Source organism: Melospiza melodia, chromosome 9, assembly GCF_035770615.1.
Source record: "Melospiza melodia melodia isolate bMelMel2 chromosome 9, bMelMel2.pri, whole genome shotgun sequence".
In the NCBI taxonomy this organism is placed as follows: Eukaryota; Metazoa; Chordata; class Aves; order Passeriformes; family Passerellidae; genus Melospiza; species Melospiza melodia.
The window spans coordinates 26,109,889-26,122,296 of NC_086202.1; the positions used below are offsets into that span (position 1 = coordinate 26,109,889).

Sequence of the window (12,408 nt, forward strand, 5' to 3'; positions counted from 1 at the left end):
CCTTCCTAAGGCTCAGTACAGTATTCAACTTGGAAAAAATCTCAGAGCTCCATTTGGAGTGAGGCTGGAAGGAAGGTCCCAGTAGAGAGAGATGGCTCAGCCCAGAACGGAACGTTTAGCCTGGGAAGGACTATGGAGCACCCCTGCAGGGTCGGGATTAGAGCGGGCAGCGCCCATTTTTGTAATTTACATACACAACGCTGCTTTTTGTGCTCATCCAGCAAGTGAGCACCAGCCTTAGAGCACGCACTGTACCCACAAGGAAGAGAGATGTAACCGCAAAGGGGTTACAGAGGGGAGTGCTCTGCTGTAAGGGCAGGAACCGCAAAGCTCCTGAGCTCTGACACGCTGGGAAGGACGAGACTGAAGCGCGGCACATGCCGTGAGCGGGCTGCAGGCACGGTCAGGGGGCCGGCAGTGTAACGCGGCACTCCCTGAGCACCCACGGCAGCCCGGGCACGGCTCCATGGCGGCATCGCCCCCTCACGCACCCCGTGACCGGCCCCGCCCCGCGCGCGCCCCCTGCCGGAGCGCCGCCCGCGCGCTTCCAGAACCATCGCTGCCCCGGCTAAAGATGGCGGCCGAGCGCGCGTCACCGCCCCGCCGGCCAATGGCGGCCGCCGGCTCGGGGTCACGTGGCGGGAGCGAGCCAGTCGCCGGCGGGGCGGCTTGGCGTCACTTCCGCTGCCGGGGGGGCCGGGCCTGGTGCGGCGGCGGAGCGGGGCCGAGCGCGCAGGAGGCGGCGGGACCGCGCCGGGCCGGGGCAGGTGCGGGGCCCGTGGGGGCCGGGGCGGGACCGGACCGGGCGGGGGCAGAGCAAAGCCGGAGAGGGCCCGGACTGAGTCGGGCGCGGGCGCCGCCCTGCCGGGGCTGGGAGGGGTTTGTGCGCGCTGTGGTGCGGCAGTGACTCCCCGGCCCTACGTTACGCTACTGCCAGTTAATGTGTGGGAGTGTTGTTCTGGTCTTAGCTGTGAGCTCTCCGCCCTCCTTGCTCTTGGTAAAACACTTGAAGTCGCCTCGCTCTAAATGCCCATTCCCAAAAAGTAAAGGTAAAATCCCCGGGTTGGCCCTGTCAGTTCCCGCAGGCCGTGCCATCCCTGCGTTTGGTGGCACAGTCGGGACGAACCTCGTGTAACTTCCCGTTCCAAACGCGGCATTTCATAACTGCTGCAGAGCCAAGGGACCTTCCAGCAGCAGCATTGTTATGTGCTCAGTCACGGTTCTGTGATTCATGCCGGCTGCCCAGTGCTCTGCGCGCTTGTTTCTCACCCGTGGTTAAACCTGCCTTTCTTTAGAATACTCTTAGCTCATGCCGAGCCCTGCACCCGTAAGGTATGACCGGTCATTTGAAAAAAGGCCTTGGTAGTTCCGTGATATCAGGGGTTGTGTGTAGTTGTAATTAAAGGACATTGAGGCTACTCCAAGGCGTTGGGGTATTTTATATGATGTGCGCTATCTGTGGCAGTGAGCTGGCAGTTTTCACGCTCCCGGTGGGACACACAGGCTGGTTGTGCTGGTGCTGTGAGTTACCCGTGAATGGTGTCCCTGTTTTCAGGTCAGAATTGCTTAGGATGGTCTGAAGCTGTGTTCTGGGCTGTGACCTTGATGGAATGCTGTGCCCATAAAGCTAACTGATTCTTTAAAGGACATCTTAAAATCTCTCTCTGACTGTATTCCACCATACATCTTGTGCTGTTTTTATACTTCTGTGGGGTTCTGAGTAAATTTGGAGGGCAGAGCAGTCAAGCAGTGTTGTGTCTCAAAATGAAGGTTAGTTGCCAAAGTAACTCAAACATAAGTACATGAAGGGTTTTAGTTTAATTTGTGCATATGAAAAGTGGAACGTGATCCTGTTTTTGAGTTAATTGTGAGAGAGAAGTCTGATTAAAGACTAATACAGGTATAAATACAGGTAAAACAAAGTTAGACTGTGTATTTAAGAAGGTTTTACTTCCTATTACAGTACTTCAGCGATAATGCTGCTTTTACTACAGATAATCTATGGTTGGTTGGTTTTTATTATTTCTGTTGTAGTTGAGAGTAAGTAGTTGGTGTATCCTGTCTGAAAACCATGTAACTAAACAGCAAAACACTTTTTCTTGTGCATTTGCAGGAGCACAGTGTGTTAGGTTATCTCAGCAACCATGCTGGCTGCCAGGCTGGTGTGCCTGAGGGCACTGCCATGCCAGACCATCCGCCCCACCATCACTCAGGCTTCCCCAGCCTTGAGGAGCTCCAGCATAAAGGCATACAGGCTGTGGCAGCCTAGCCAGGTAAGGTACCTCTCCTTCTCATGGCCCTGACTGCACATGTTTTAAGGGGTTCAGTGTATTGCTAAAAGAATCACTTTGCATGGAGTACCTGATGTGAATGAGCATGAGCCTTCTGCTTGTTTGAGGCACCTGCTCTAATTTACTGAAGGAAAAATGTTCTTCAGTCTAAACACAGGAGTTTTGGAGCAGAATAAGTGAACTCTTCTGTTTCAATGACTGACTTGTGTCTTGAAATTAATGGGCAAAAGAGGTAGTTAGGGATGGACAGGCCTTACTAGGAAAGGTGGGAGGAACAGAAATTCTTGTCCTGCCTGTTCCCAAGTTAGAGTCTTAAATGTAACATTAAATTAAACAATTTCCTTTCAATTATTTGAGTCCCAATATGTGTTCAGAGCTGTGGTGTAGGTTAGAGCAGTTTCTGAGCTATGGCAGGACAGTCACAGATCTAAGCAGCATTTTTAAAAACCACACTCAGAGGATGTCTCAGACCTGCAGCTCACAACTCTTAGGGGCTGCTGTTGCTCTTCTGCCATCTTGATGAAAGTGCTAGGGGAAAATTCTTCACCTCTTTTGTATTTTTCTCTTAAGCATTCTAAGCTTGTAGGTACATGGGGGGCTTTTTTGTTTGTGAATTTTCTAGCAGTGGGCTTGATTTCATTTGCTGCCAAGCACAACCAAACTGAAGGGCTCTGGTAAATCCCTTGAATTGCAGTGCTCTAATGCCTGATGAGAGTAATGCTTGTAGGTTTTCTATTTTAGTGCTGAAACAAACTCACAGCTTGATGTGAGTCCTTGACTGCTCAGATGCAATTTTAATTTAAAAATTCCTGTAAAAATGGTAAGAAAATATAAAGTTGTTTTTGAATTTATTATGAGTGTATTCTCTGTTGCTCCTGCAGCTCACTAAGACTTTGAGCAGCATAATTACTTGGAGCTTGTTGACTTTAAAAATCTTGAGTTTCTAGGCCTTCATTCAAGGTCTGTTTTATAAATCAAGGTTAGACTTGAAAGCAAGAAATCTGTGCTGCTTTTCCAGCTTTAGTGTCTCTAAAATAGCAGGAAAGTATTGTGCAGAATTTTTTTTTACATTGAAGTGTTTGCATGAAGAGTGTTTTAGCATAGAAAGCAAAAGGCTTTTTTACAAAAAAAAAAGCAATGATTATGTTTTTATATTTAACAGAGAGGCTTGTGGCAGTGTGTAGTACAGTGGGACTAAAGTAGAAGAAATGCAGTCTGAATATTCCAGCATCACTGCATTGGTTCTGTGTTTCTAAAATACGTCAATGTTTTTCACAAAGTTCCCTAAACTTTAATGTTCACTTGTTTTCCTTGGGCACAGTTGCTTTGTATGTATGAAGGTAAACACAGATTAATAAGAGATTAATTAACAATTTTAAGTGTAGCAAGTAAGTTGGTAAGACTGTCTTCTATTTTGTTTCCTTAAATATTTCTTATGTTATTTCTGAATTCAACAGAGTTATGCCACCAGAGCAAGAATGGGCTCAAGGCGTGGAAAACTTGGCCAGGATGTGAAAGATGCAGCATTTGAGCCATCTGCAGATGCTGCACTTAAAGGTAGAGGAGCTCTGCTTTACATACTGAGAATCTTTCAACATGAACTTAAAACTTCCTCAGAGGAATATGTTTTTCACTACTGAAACAGGTAGTGAACTTGAAGTGAAACTTTTAGAAGAAGGGGTAAAGTGGAGCAGCTATTGCAGATAGATCAAAATTCACGTGAGGATGTTGTTAACTGTCCAAGAAAAGCATTAATGAGAGTGTGTGTTTGTATTTCCTTCCCCAGCTGATCGCCTGGGGAGGTTCATTGTTGCTGGAGGGGCTGCTGTTGGCCTGGGAGCCCTGTGCTACTATGGAATGGGCTTGTCCAGTGAGACTGGGGCTATCGAAAGGGCTGCGTAAGTAACGTGCTTCATTTCCCTCTCTGGTGCAGCAAAACTCCTCTAAAAGTAACGTGCTTCATTTCCCTCTCCAGGGCAGCAAACCTCCTCTAAAAGTAACGTGCTTTGTGTCCCTCTCCAGGGCAGAAAACCTCCTCTAAAAGTAACCTGCTTTGTTTCCCTCTCCGGTGCAGCAAAACTCCTCTAAAAGTAACGTGCTTTGTGTCCCTCTCCAGGGCAGAAAACCTCCTCTAAAAGTAACCTGCTTTGTTTCCCTCTCCAGGGCAGTAAACCTCCTCTGTAGCTGCTGTCACCCAGTGTGCACTCAGGTTTTTCTATGCTCTGAAGAGTAAACCCCCACCTGTGTCTCTGCAGGTTTTTAAAGCAAAATCAGAATTTTTCAGCCTTAAACAGATAGTAGTTTCCTGAGTGAATTTGTTTCACTAAATCTAATGTGAAGAGTATATAAACTTCTCTCATGCGGGGTGCTCCAGATAACTTAGGGAGTGTGGTCTTCTGAAAAACATTGCTAAGACCAGTTTCCCTGCTATTCTTATGAGACTGTTCATTCAACTTTAATACAGTTGTTTAAAAAGTCTCCCTTATACACAGTATCTCGGCATAAGCTTTTATATAATAAGCATGTTCTTAAAATTTCAGTGAATTGCTTCTTGGTCAAAAAAAATCCCTGGCTAATGGCAAAACTGTATAGTTAGACTTGAAAGACGGGTAGTAATAGGCATGGGCTTGGGAGAAGTGTGTTGGGGATATTTTGCTTTATTTTGCATTTGGAAATGGCAGTCAGCATTTATAATGAACACGTGTCATTTGTGTCTGTGAGAAGCTTGTTGTAGATAGAGCTATGTCTATTTTTTTCTTGCACAAGTCTTGATTAACAGGTCAAAAGAGCGAAATGGGAAAAATATATGCACTGCATTCAAATTTAGTGTTAGCAGGGAAAGTTTTCTTTCTGTAGTGTGAGCAAATGATACTGCAGAAACTCACTCGTCCAGGTCTGTTGCTATTGTTAGAGCTCTCAGAATGACATTTGTGTCCTGTGGTGTCAGATAACCATGTGCACTATGACTCAGCAATTTGTGAGCTGCACAGCAGGCTGAGCACTGCCAGTACACATTCTGTAGACCTTTTACCTGAAACCAGTTTGTTATATGCAACACACCATTCTTTTATATTTCTGTGGTAAAAGCATTCATTACTCTGTTTTCTATTCATGCTTCCTGCTTAGAATTGAATTATAGTCAGCATTATTTGTAATTTTCAGTGTTTCTACTGAGCTAATATTAGATTAAATCAGCAAGACTGACAAGTTCAGTCCCCACTGTAAAGTAAACTCATGGCAGAAGTTGCTAGACCTCATCATTACAGTGAAACCTCCCTTATATCCATGGCTATGAATGCACTTAACAGCTTGGTTGTGTTTTTAGCTGCTCTCTGTTGTGAACCTGCTAACTGCACAGCTCTGTGTGACTGCTTCTTTTGCAGTATTTGGCCACAGTATGTGAAGGACAGGATTCACTCTACATACATGTACTTTGCGGGCAGCATTGGCATGACAGCTCTGTCTGCTGTAGCAGTGAGCAGAACTCCTGCAATCATGAACCTCATGACAAAGGGCTCCTGGCTGGTAAGCTTTGTTATAAAAATAAAAGTATTTGCTGAGGTATGCCACCAAATGATGGTTGATATTAAAAAATCCAAGAAATGTAACTACTTGGTGGAAAGTAAGGGAAAACTTAACCAACATTAGTGTCCTTATCCAGAAAGATTATTCAGGTATCCTGGTGATATTTTATGATGTAAGATTTGGTGATTGTAGTCACATTCTGACATGTGTTTTGTATACTGATCGTTTGTCAAAGATAAATTACATGAGCAAAAACCACTATACTACCCTAACTAGCTGTATATGTGCAAGTAAGAACCTCCTAGAAATAGCTCCCTAAAGGTAATGGCACAGTTTCTGTTGCTGTCTGTAAATAGAGGCTGAGGTCCCTGTGCATTCTTACTCTGCCCTGTGGCACTTTTAAAGCTGTCTCTGTTTGCCAAGGCTGAAACAATATGGTAGGCTTAGTATGTATTCAGTATGTTATGTGGAGTGAAACAGTAGCAGTTAAATGCCAACACCTGCATAAGTTAGGGAGGTGAATTTGATAAAGCATCATTGGTGATAAAAGTTGTACACTTTTGACCAGTTTGGTAGATGTTGAATGATTCTGGTTGGAATCATGAGTAAGAAGAGGCACCAAGGTTAAAAAATGGTTGGTAGCAAAAGCCAGTAAATTAGGTGTTGGTTTTAGATAGAGAAATGTACAAGAAAAGAAGGAAGGCTAACACATTTCAGGTACCTTCATGAGCATGAGGGGCAGAACCATGGATTTTGCCCTTTCTTACTTTACACAGGCGAGAGGGTTGCCAACTTCATTGTTAAATTTGGATTTCTGGAAAACTGAGTGAAATAAATGAAAATTACTGCAAGCTAAGATCTGCAAAGATTTGACTGTAACCTTTTAGGAGTAGAATCGATGAATATTCCCTCCTGTTGTGAATTAGGTTGCTGTTTTCAGAATCTGTGTTGCCTTTTAGACTAGGAGATTAGAACAGAGACCATATGTGCATATGCTAACTTGAGCTCTGTAATGCTGTTTCTTCAGGCAATTGGTGCAACTTTTGCAGCCATGATTGGTGCTGGAATGTTGGTCAGGACCATATCCTATGAAAATAATCTCGTAGCTAAACATGCAGCATGGATGCTGCATTCAGGTATGTGGTTTCAGTGTTTGTTGTAGAGATGTCTGTGCTTCAGTGTGACCAAATGCTTACTTTAATAAAATTCTGCCTTTAAAGTAAATTTTTATATACTGCTGTAGGGGAGTCAAGGTTTTTCAGAGATCAGAGACAATTCCTGAATGTCAGGAAAAGATGTCTTAAGTGTCCTTAACTGAAGTCTAGTTTTTTCATAGTCTTCTCAAAGTCATGCTCAAGTTAAACTAGGTTAAACTTAAAGTACAAACACTCCACACTGAAAATGGAACTAGATGGTTTCATGGCTACTTTGGTTTTGTCACTGCTTTCTAACACTACCACTTCTCTGAGTGCTCTTGCCTACAGTAACAATTCTTGGAAGCATTTGAAACCTGACTTTAAAAAAAAAGATTTTAGTATTAGTTTACTTTTGATCTGTACTCACAGCTAAAGTACCTGATAGACACACATCTCAATTTCTCACTAATGATACCAACTTCAAATAATAATGGGTCTCATTTTTCAAAACTGTTTTGATAGAAATATTTTGAAATTCAGAAAAGACATGTGGAGGTTGGGCACTGGAATCATATTTGCCTCTCCAGAGCTAGCATATCTGCCAAGAAGAAATTATCTTTATTGTAGTGATTGTTATTAAGTGAAAAAACCTAATGAGATATTAATGGGCTAGATACTAGATACACATTTCCTACAAGCCTCTAGCAAAAAAATCTGACTTACTTGCCTAATTGCTGTATCAGAAATCTGTCCTGCTTTTAAGTGTTGCGTGCTCCCAATGTTATTATGTAGTTGATAAGTCCCTGCTAAATATCTCTTCTTACCAGCTGTTATGAACCAATCAGTATGTTGACTTTTGTTAGTCTTTCTTCCCCAATGCGAGGTTCCTGAAGTGTTCTAGTGCTAAATAAAAGTGCATAATGGAGTTTAAGGTTGCTAATTTATTGTGCTTCCTTTTAGATAAGAGCACAATGAGGTGCATTGGTGTTTTGTAGTGTGTGGATTACTTGGAGCCATGCCATCTGGCTGGAGATGAAAATCAAGTGGGTTTGGCGTGTGGTGTTCCAAGTGTTATTACATGTGTTCTGTTTTGCTTTGCCTAGGTGTCATGGGTGCAGTGGTGGCTCCTCTGGCCTTCCTTGGTGGTCCTCTGCTCATCAGAGCTGCCTGGTACACTGCTGGAATTGTTGGGGGACTCTCAACTGTGGCCGTGTGTGCTCCAAGTGAAAAATTCCTGAACATGGGAGCACCCCTTGGCATAGGCTTAGGTTTTGTTATTGCTTCTTCAATCGGTAAGATACTGTTTCAGTTCTTTCATATAAAGTGGTTTATGAAGTTAAGCTACTGTGGTGCAGCTCACAGTTGCAGGCTGGTCTGCTCAGTGAAGATTTGCCTTAAATATAGTACTTGCAACTCCAGTACAGCAGAAAATGTTCTGTCATATTTGTTTTTGAAAAGGAATATGAAGTTGTGGTTCTGGCAGATGTTAATCTGGCAAACAACTGATAGGGGTGCCTTATGTTTTAGATACTGCCAGCGAGTAGGGAAGGCAGTAAATGTGATCTTAGTTCTCAAGCCACTTGAGAATTTGTTTTCCTTCATGTGTTTTAGTCATTGTTGTAGTCATAGGTACTTTCACCTGAAGAAAAATGCACACAGTTCCTTGGGGTGTTCAAAATGAACAGATCAGGTTGTGAATGTGGCATCTTCAGTGTGCATGCTAAAGCTCTTGGTATCAAACACACACCACAAACTGAGAATTGAATTGAATGCTTACTGGACAATGTGTGCTCCAGTGAGTGGAGTTTGAGCTAACCCAGAGCAGCAGGCAATGATCTTTACCACCTCTGTCCCTGGCTCTCCAGGATCCATGTTCCTGCCTCCCACCTCTGCCTTTGGCGCCGGGCTGTATTCGGTGGCGGTCTATGGCGGGCTGGTGCTGTTCGGCATGTTCCTGCTCTACGACACACAGGTGGTGATCAGGCGGGCCGAGACGCTGCCCCTCTATGGTGTGGTCAAATACGACCCCATCAACGCGTAAGTGTTCTCTGCTACCGCAGCCGCTCTGCGGGCTGGGTAAGAGTTTGCCTCAAGTTACAGTGAAGCATGCTTTGAAAATAGCCTTTTAAAAGTGTATTGCTGTGCAATGTGAAGAATCACAGGGTTTGAAAACAACGGCGACAAAATAGCTGCTGAAGTTAAAACTGAAATCATTGTGAGAAACAGAATTGAGCGTGTGATGTCACGTGCCTCCAGCAATGCTTTCTAAAATGTATTTTGGTTTTCTAAAGCATTGCTGGCAGAATTTATACCTGCTTTCTGAAAATAACTGTCAGTATCAGTTGAGAGGAAAAAAAGTTAATCTTCCTGTAGTCATTTAATATTTATTAGTCTTTGTCACTAAATGGAAAAGCCGCAATGGTGTGATAGGGAAGGAAGGATTGACTCTTCAGTAAAGACCAAGTCTGACTAACAAGTAACTTTCTTGTAAATGTCTGTGTGATCCTAGGTGAATTCTTACTTCCTTTGGTTCTGTTTTATTCTAATTAAAGCAGAGTAATACTGATCTTCTTGGAAATTCTTGGAGATAAGCAGATTAAAGTTTAATATAAAAGCAGAGGCTCCTGTATGAGAGCAGGATACTGTCTGTTAGGATTTCTGTAAATAGTTCTTGCTGGCAGAGATGGTAGAACAAAACACAGGTGTTCTTTGACATACAAAGCACTGAGGGCAGTCATAGCTGGGTTTTGTAAAGACAGTTCATGCAGGCTCCTAAAATTAAGTATAATGGTGGAAAACAGCAAATAATTCTGTGTCTGTTCAACAGCAGTAACTGTAATTTCTTGTTTCCTAGATGCCTGGGTATCTACACTGATACACTGAACATCTTCATTCGGGTGGCCACCATGCTTGCAGGTGGTGGAACTGGCAGGAAAAAGTAAACAGAGACTCAACTTTGCAACTGTCGGACAGACTACCTAGTGCATATATTAAATAAACATTCATGATTAAAGCAGTAATGCTCCAAGTGAGAATTTTAAAGCATTTCAGCATATTGGTTCAGTGCAATGTGATTCAGTCTTAGTTTTTCTTCAAACACTTTCCAGCTCTGTTTAAAATAGTCTGAACTGCTTCTTCTAATTGTACATTATTTTGGGAAAGTAAATTATTTTTAATATATGAATAAAATAGTCCTACCTGCTTTTTAAGGGGTTTGATGGCAGTTCAACTCTTACTTTCACTTTTTTTTTTTTTTTTTAAACTGTTGTTGCATAGTAAAGAAAGTAATTTTTGAACTGGTATCCCATAGGCAGATAGGAGTACAAGCTACTTCATGAAGTGCTGCTTAGATGCATCAATTTTCTGTTAAGGTTCATAAATTTTATTTTAGTGGCATCTTCAGAAGAAGTGAATAAATTGTGTATGGCCCTAAATGCAATCATGACTTTGACCTGGGCAGAAATATCAGAAAAGATTAAGCAGGATTTCACAGGTTAGATGACCAAAAAGTGTAAAGGAGACAGGATATGGGAACTATGCAGCATTTGTCCCATATGAACTTCATTCTCCTTCTGGAGTACACATGAGAATTCCTTGCTTTAATGTTGACTGGCTATAATAGTTAGCTTATTTTGATACTAGATTTATAAAACTGTCCAATGGCAATATAGCTGTGTCTTTCTTGTGGTGGCTGAATTCCTGTACTGCAGATGAAAGTCTGTCCAGAAGAGCTCCCAGTGGTCATCTCTTGGAAGTTTGTACAGTTGGCACAGAAACTGGGAATTCAGAATGGCATGCTGTAAACCCCAGGATCATAAATTGGTCCTACTGTTGTGTGCATTATTAGTCTGTTTACCTCTTTTCCAAATTGATCTGTTAAATGTGGTCTAAAAGAAATGTTCCCTAACAGTAAAATTGACTTAACAGTAAGAAATTTATACTTTCCATACTCTTTTGGTGTATGTTAGAATAAAAGGGGAGTTCTTGGGCCATGAAAATTTTGACCTAATGTCAGCAGGTCTTATTTTCAGTTTCTGGCAAATATGTTATGTTTATGTATTGACCTATGAACAATAAAATTCTAGCCTCACAAGTTGACTACTCTCACTTTTCCCCATGTTAATAGAAATGTTTTAGTACCTCTGCACAAACAGCTTGGTGAAGAGTACTATAAATTTTTTTTTGTTACGGTTACAATTTCCTTTGTAAGAGAGTACATATTCCTCTGTAAAAAAATCTGCAAAGATGCTTCTCATTTTCACTGGCTAGCACCTTTTTGGGGGTGTTTCCCAGTTGGAGGATACTGGCTACACTTGAAGAAGTTCTGTTGGTGTCGCCTGTTGGCCACTTATTGCAGCCAGTGCTACTTTTATGTTTGTCACACACTGTAGTATTTCTTGACTCTTCAAACAGGGGGAAGAAAGCATGGATTGTGAAGAACCTTGTTGCAGCTCCTTTGTGCCCAAAGATTATAAGGTACAATTTAGTTCCTGGCACTATTACAGCTGGAGGGACATCTGTAGTTCTTAGAAGGAAGAATTCTTTGGATCATGTCAGTTGTAAGTAGACTGTTCAGAGAGTTTTATCTTTTTAAGCAATTTGATACCCTTAATTTCTTCTTTTACTGTAGCCAAAAACAGCACTGTGCTTGTTCTCAAAATCTGAAATGTACAGGGAGCTGTCTTAACATTCTGACATTCGTGCTTGTTGCAAAAGAAAACTCAGGCAAAAGAACCTTTTGGTCTAAATTCTGAGGCTGAAGTTTCAGAGCTTGACTATAACCCAAGGGAGGGATTCTGGTCTGTTTAGAATGGTGAGGTGTAGAAACCAACACACTGCTTACCGGAGGTGTTTGCATGAAAATGAGCCCAAGAGGAAATAAATAACCTTTTGAGAAATAGTGCGTGAAGAAACATGAGCATCACTTGTGCTCAGTCTTGTGGAAAGGTGTGACTTGGCTTCTGTGGATGACATTACAGCACTAGCAGTATTTTCCTAGTGTTTGTCTCCAAAAGAAGAAAAAGAAAATTTGTTTTTCCTTTACATTTGAAGTCTTAAGTCAAAAAGTAAGATACAGACAGCTCTGTAAATTAAGTAAATTAAGATAGCTCTGATGTGATGGGAGATGGAAATCTAAAGCCAGGACTACTGTCAGTGACTCCTGGCAGACCTACTTAGGATCATGAAACTCCGGGGGATTTTTTTGCAGGTCAGTTGTCATTCATCAATACGTAAATTGAGTTTGCCTAAAAATTCCCCACCTGTGTGCCAGAGGACGTTACAGACTTAAATACTGTGTTTAGTCCACAATTTAATTAAATTCTGATCTTTTCTACTGGTTATAAATTGTTTCTATGGATTTTCATGATGTTTCAAGTAATTCTCCTTCTAAATTATGATCTAAATTATCATCTCTATAATATTTAATAATTTACTTCAATTTAATCAATATTATA

At 42.1% G+C, this 12,408-nt stretch overlaps 1 protein-coding gene across 3 annotated transcripts; it reads left to right on the forward strand.

Annotated features, from left to right (window-relative positions):
* Nucleotides 1-689: 689 nt before the first annotated feature.
* On the forward strand, nt 690-11,045 carry GHITM (growth hormone inducible transmembrane protein). Of its 3 annotated transcripts, none has more exons than XM_063163931.1 (9): nt 690-767; nt 2,114-2,273; nt 3,749-3,848; nt 4,078-4,189; nt 5,675-5,816; nt 6,844-6,952; nt 8,056-8,244; nt 8,818-8,989; nt 9,807-11,045. In XM_063163931.1, the coding sequence occupies exons 2-9, from the start codon at nt 2,145-2,147 to the stop codon at nt 9,892-9,894; spliced, it is 1,041 nt and encodes a 346-aa protein (XP_063020001.1). In that variant the 5' UTR covers nt 690-767; nt 2,114-2,144; the 3' UTR covers nt 9,895-11,045. The 3 variants fall into 3 exon arrangements, with proteins under 3 accessions (XP_063020001.1, XP_063020002.1, XP_063020000.1); XM_063163932.1 differs by having other exon boundaries at nt 741-763; XM_063163930.1 differs by lacking the exon at nt 690-767 and adding an exon at nt 1,310-1,332.
* The last annotated feature ends 1,363 nt before the right edge of the window (nt 11,046-12,408 follow it).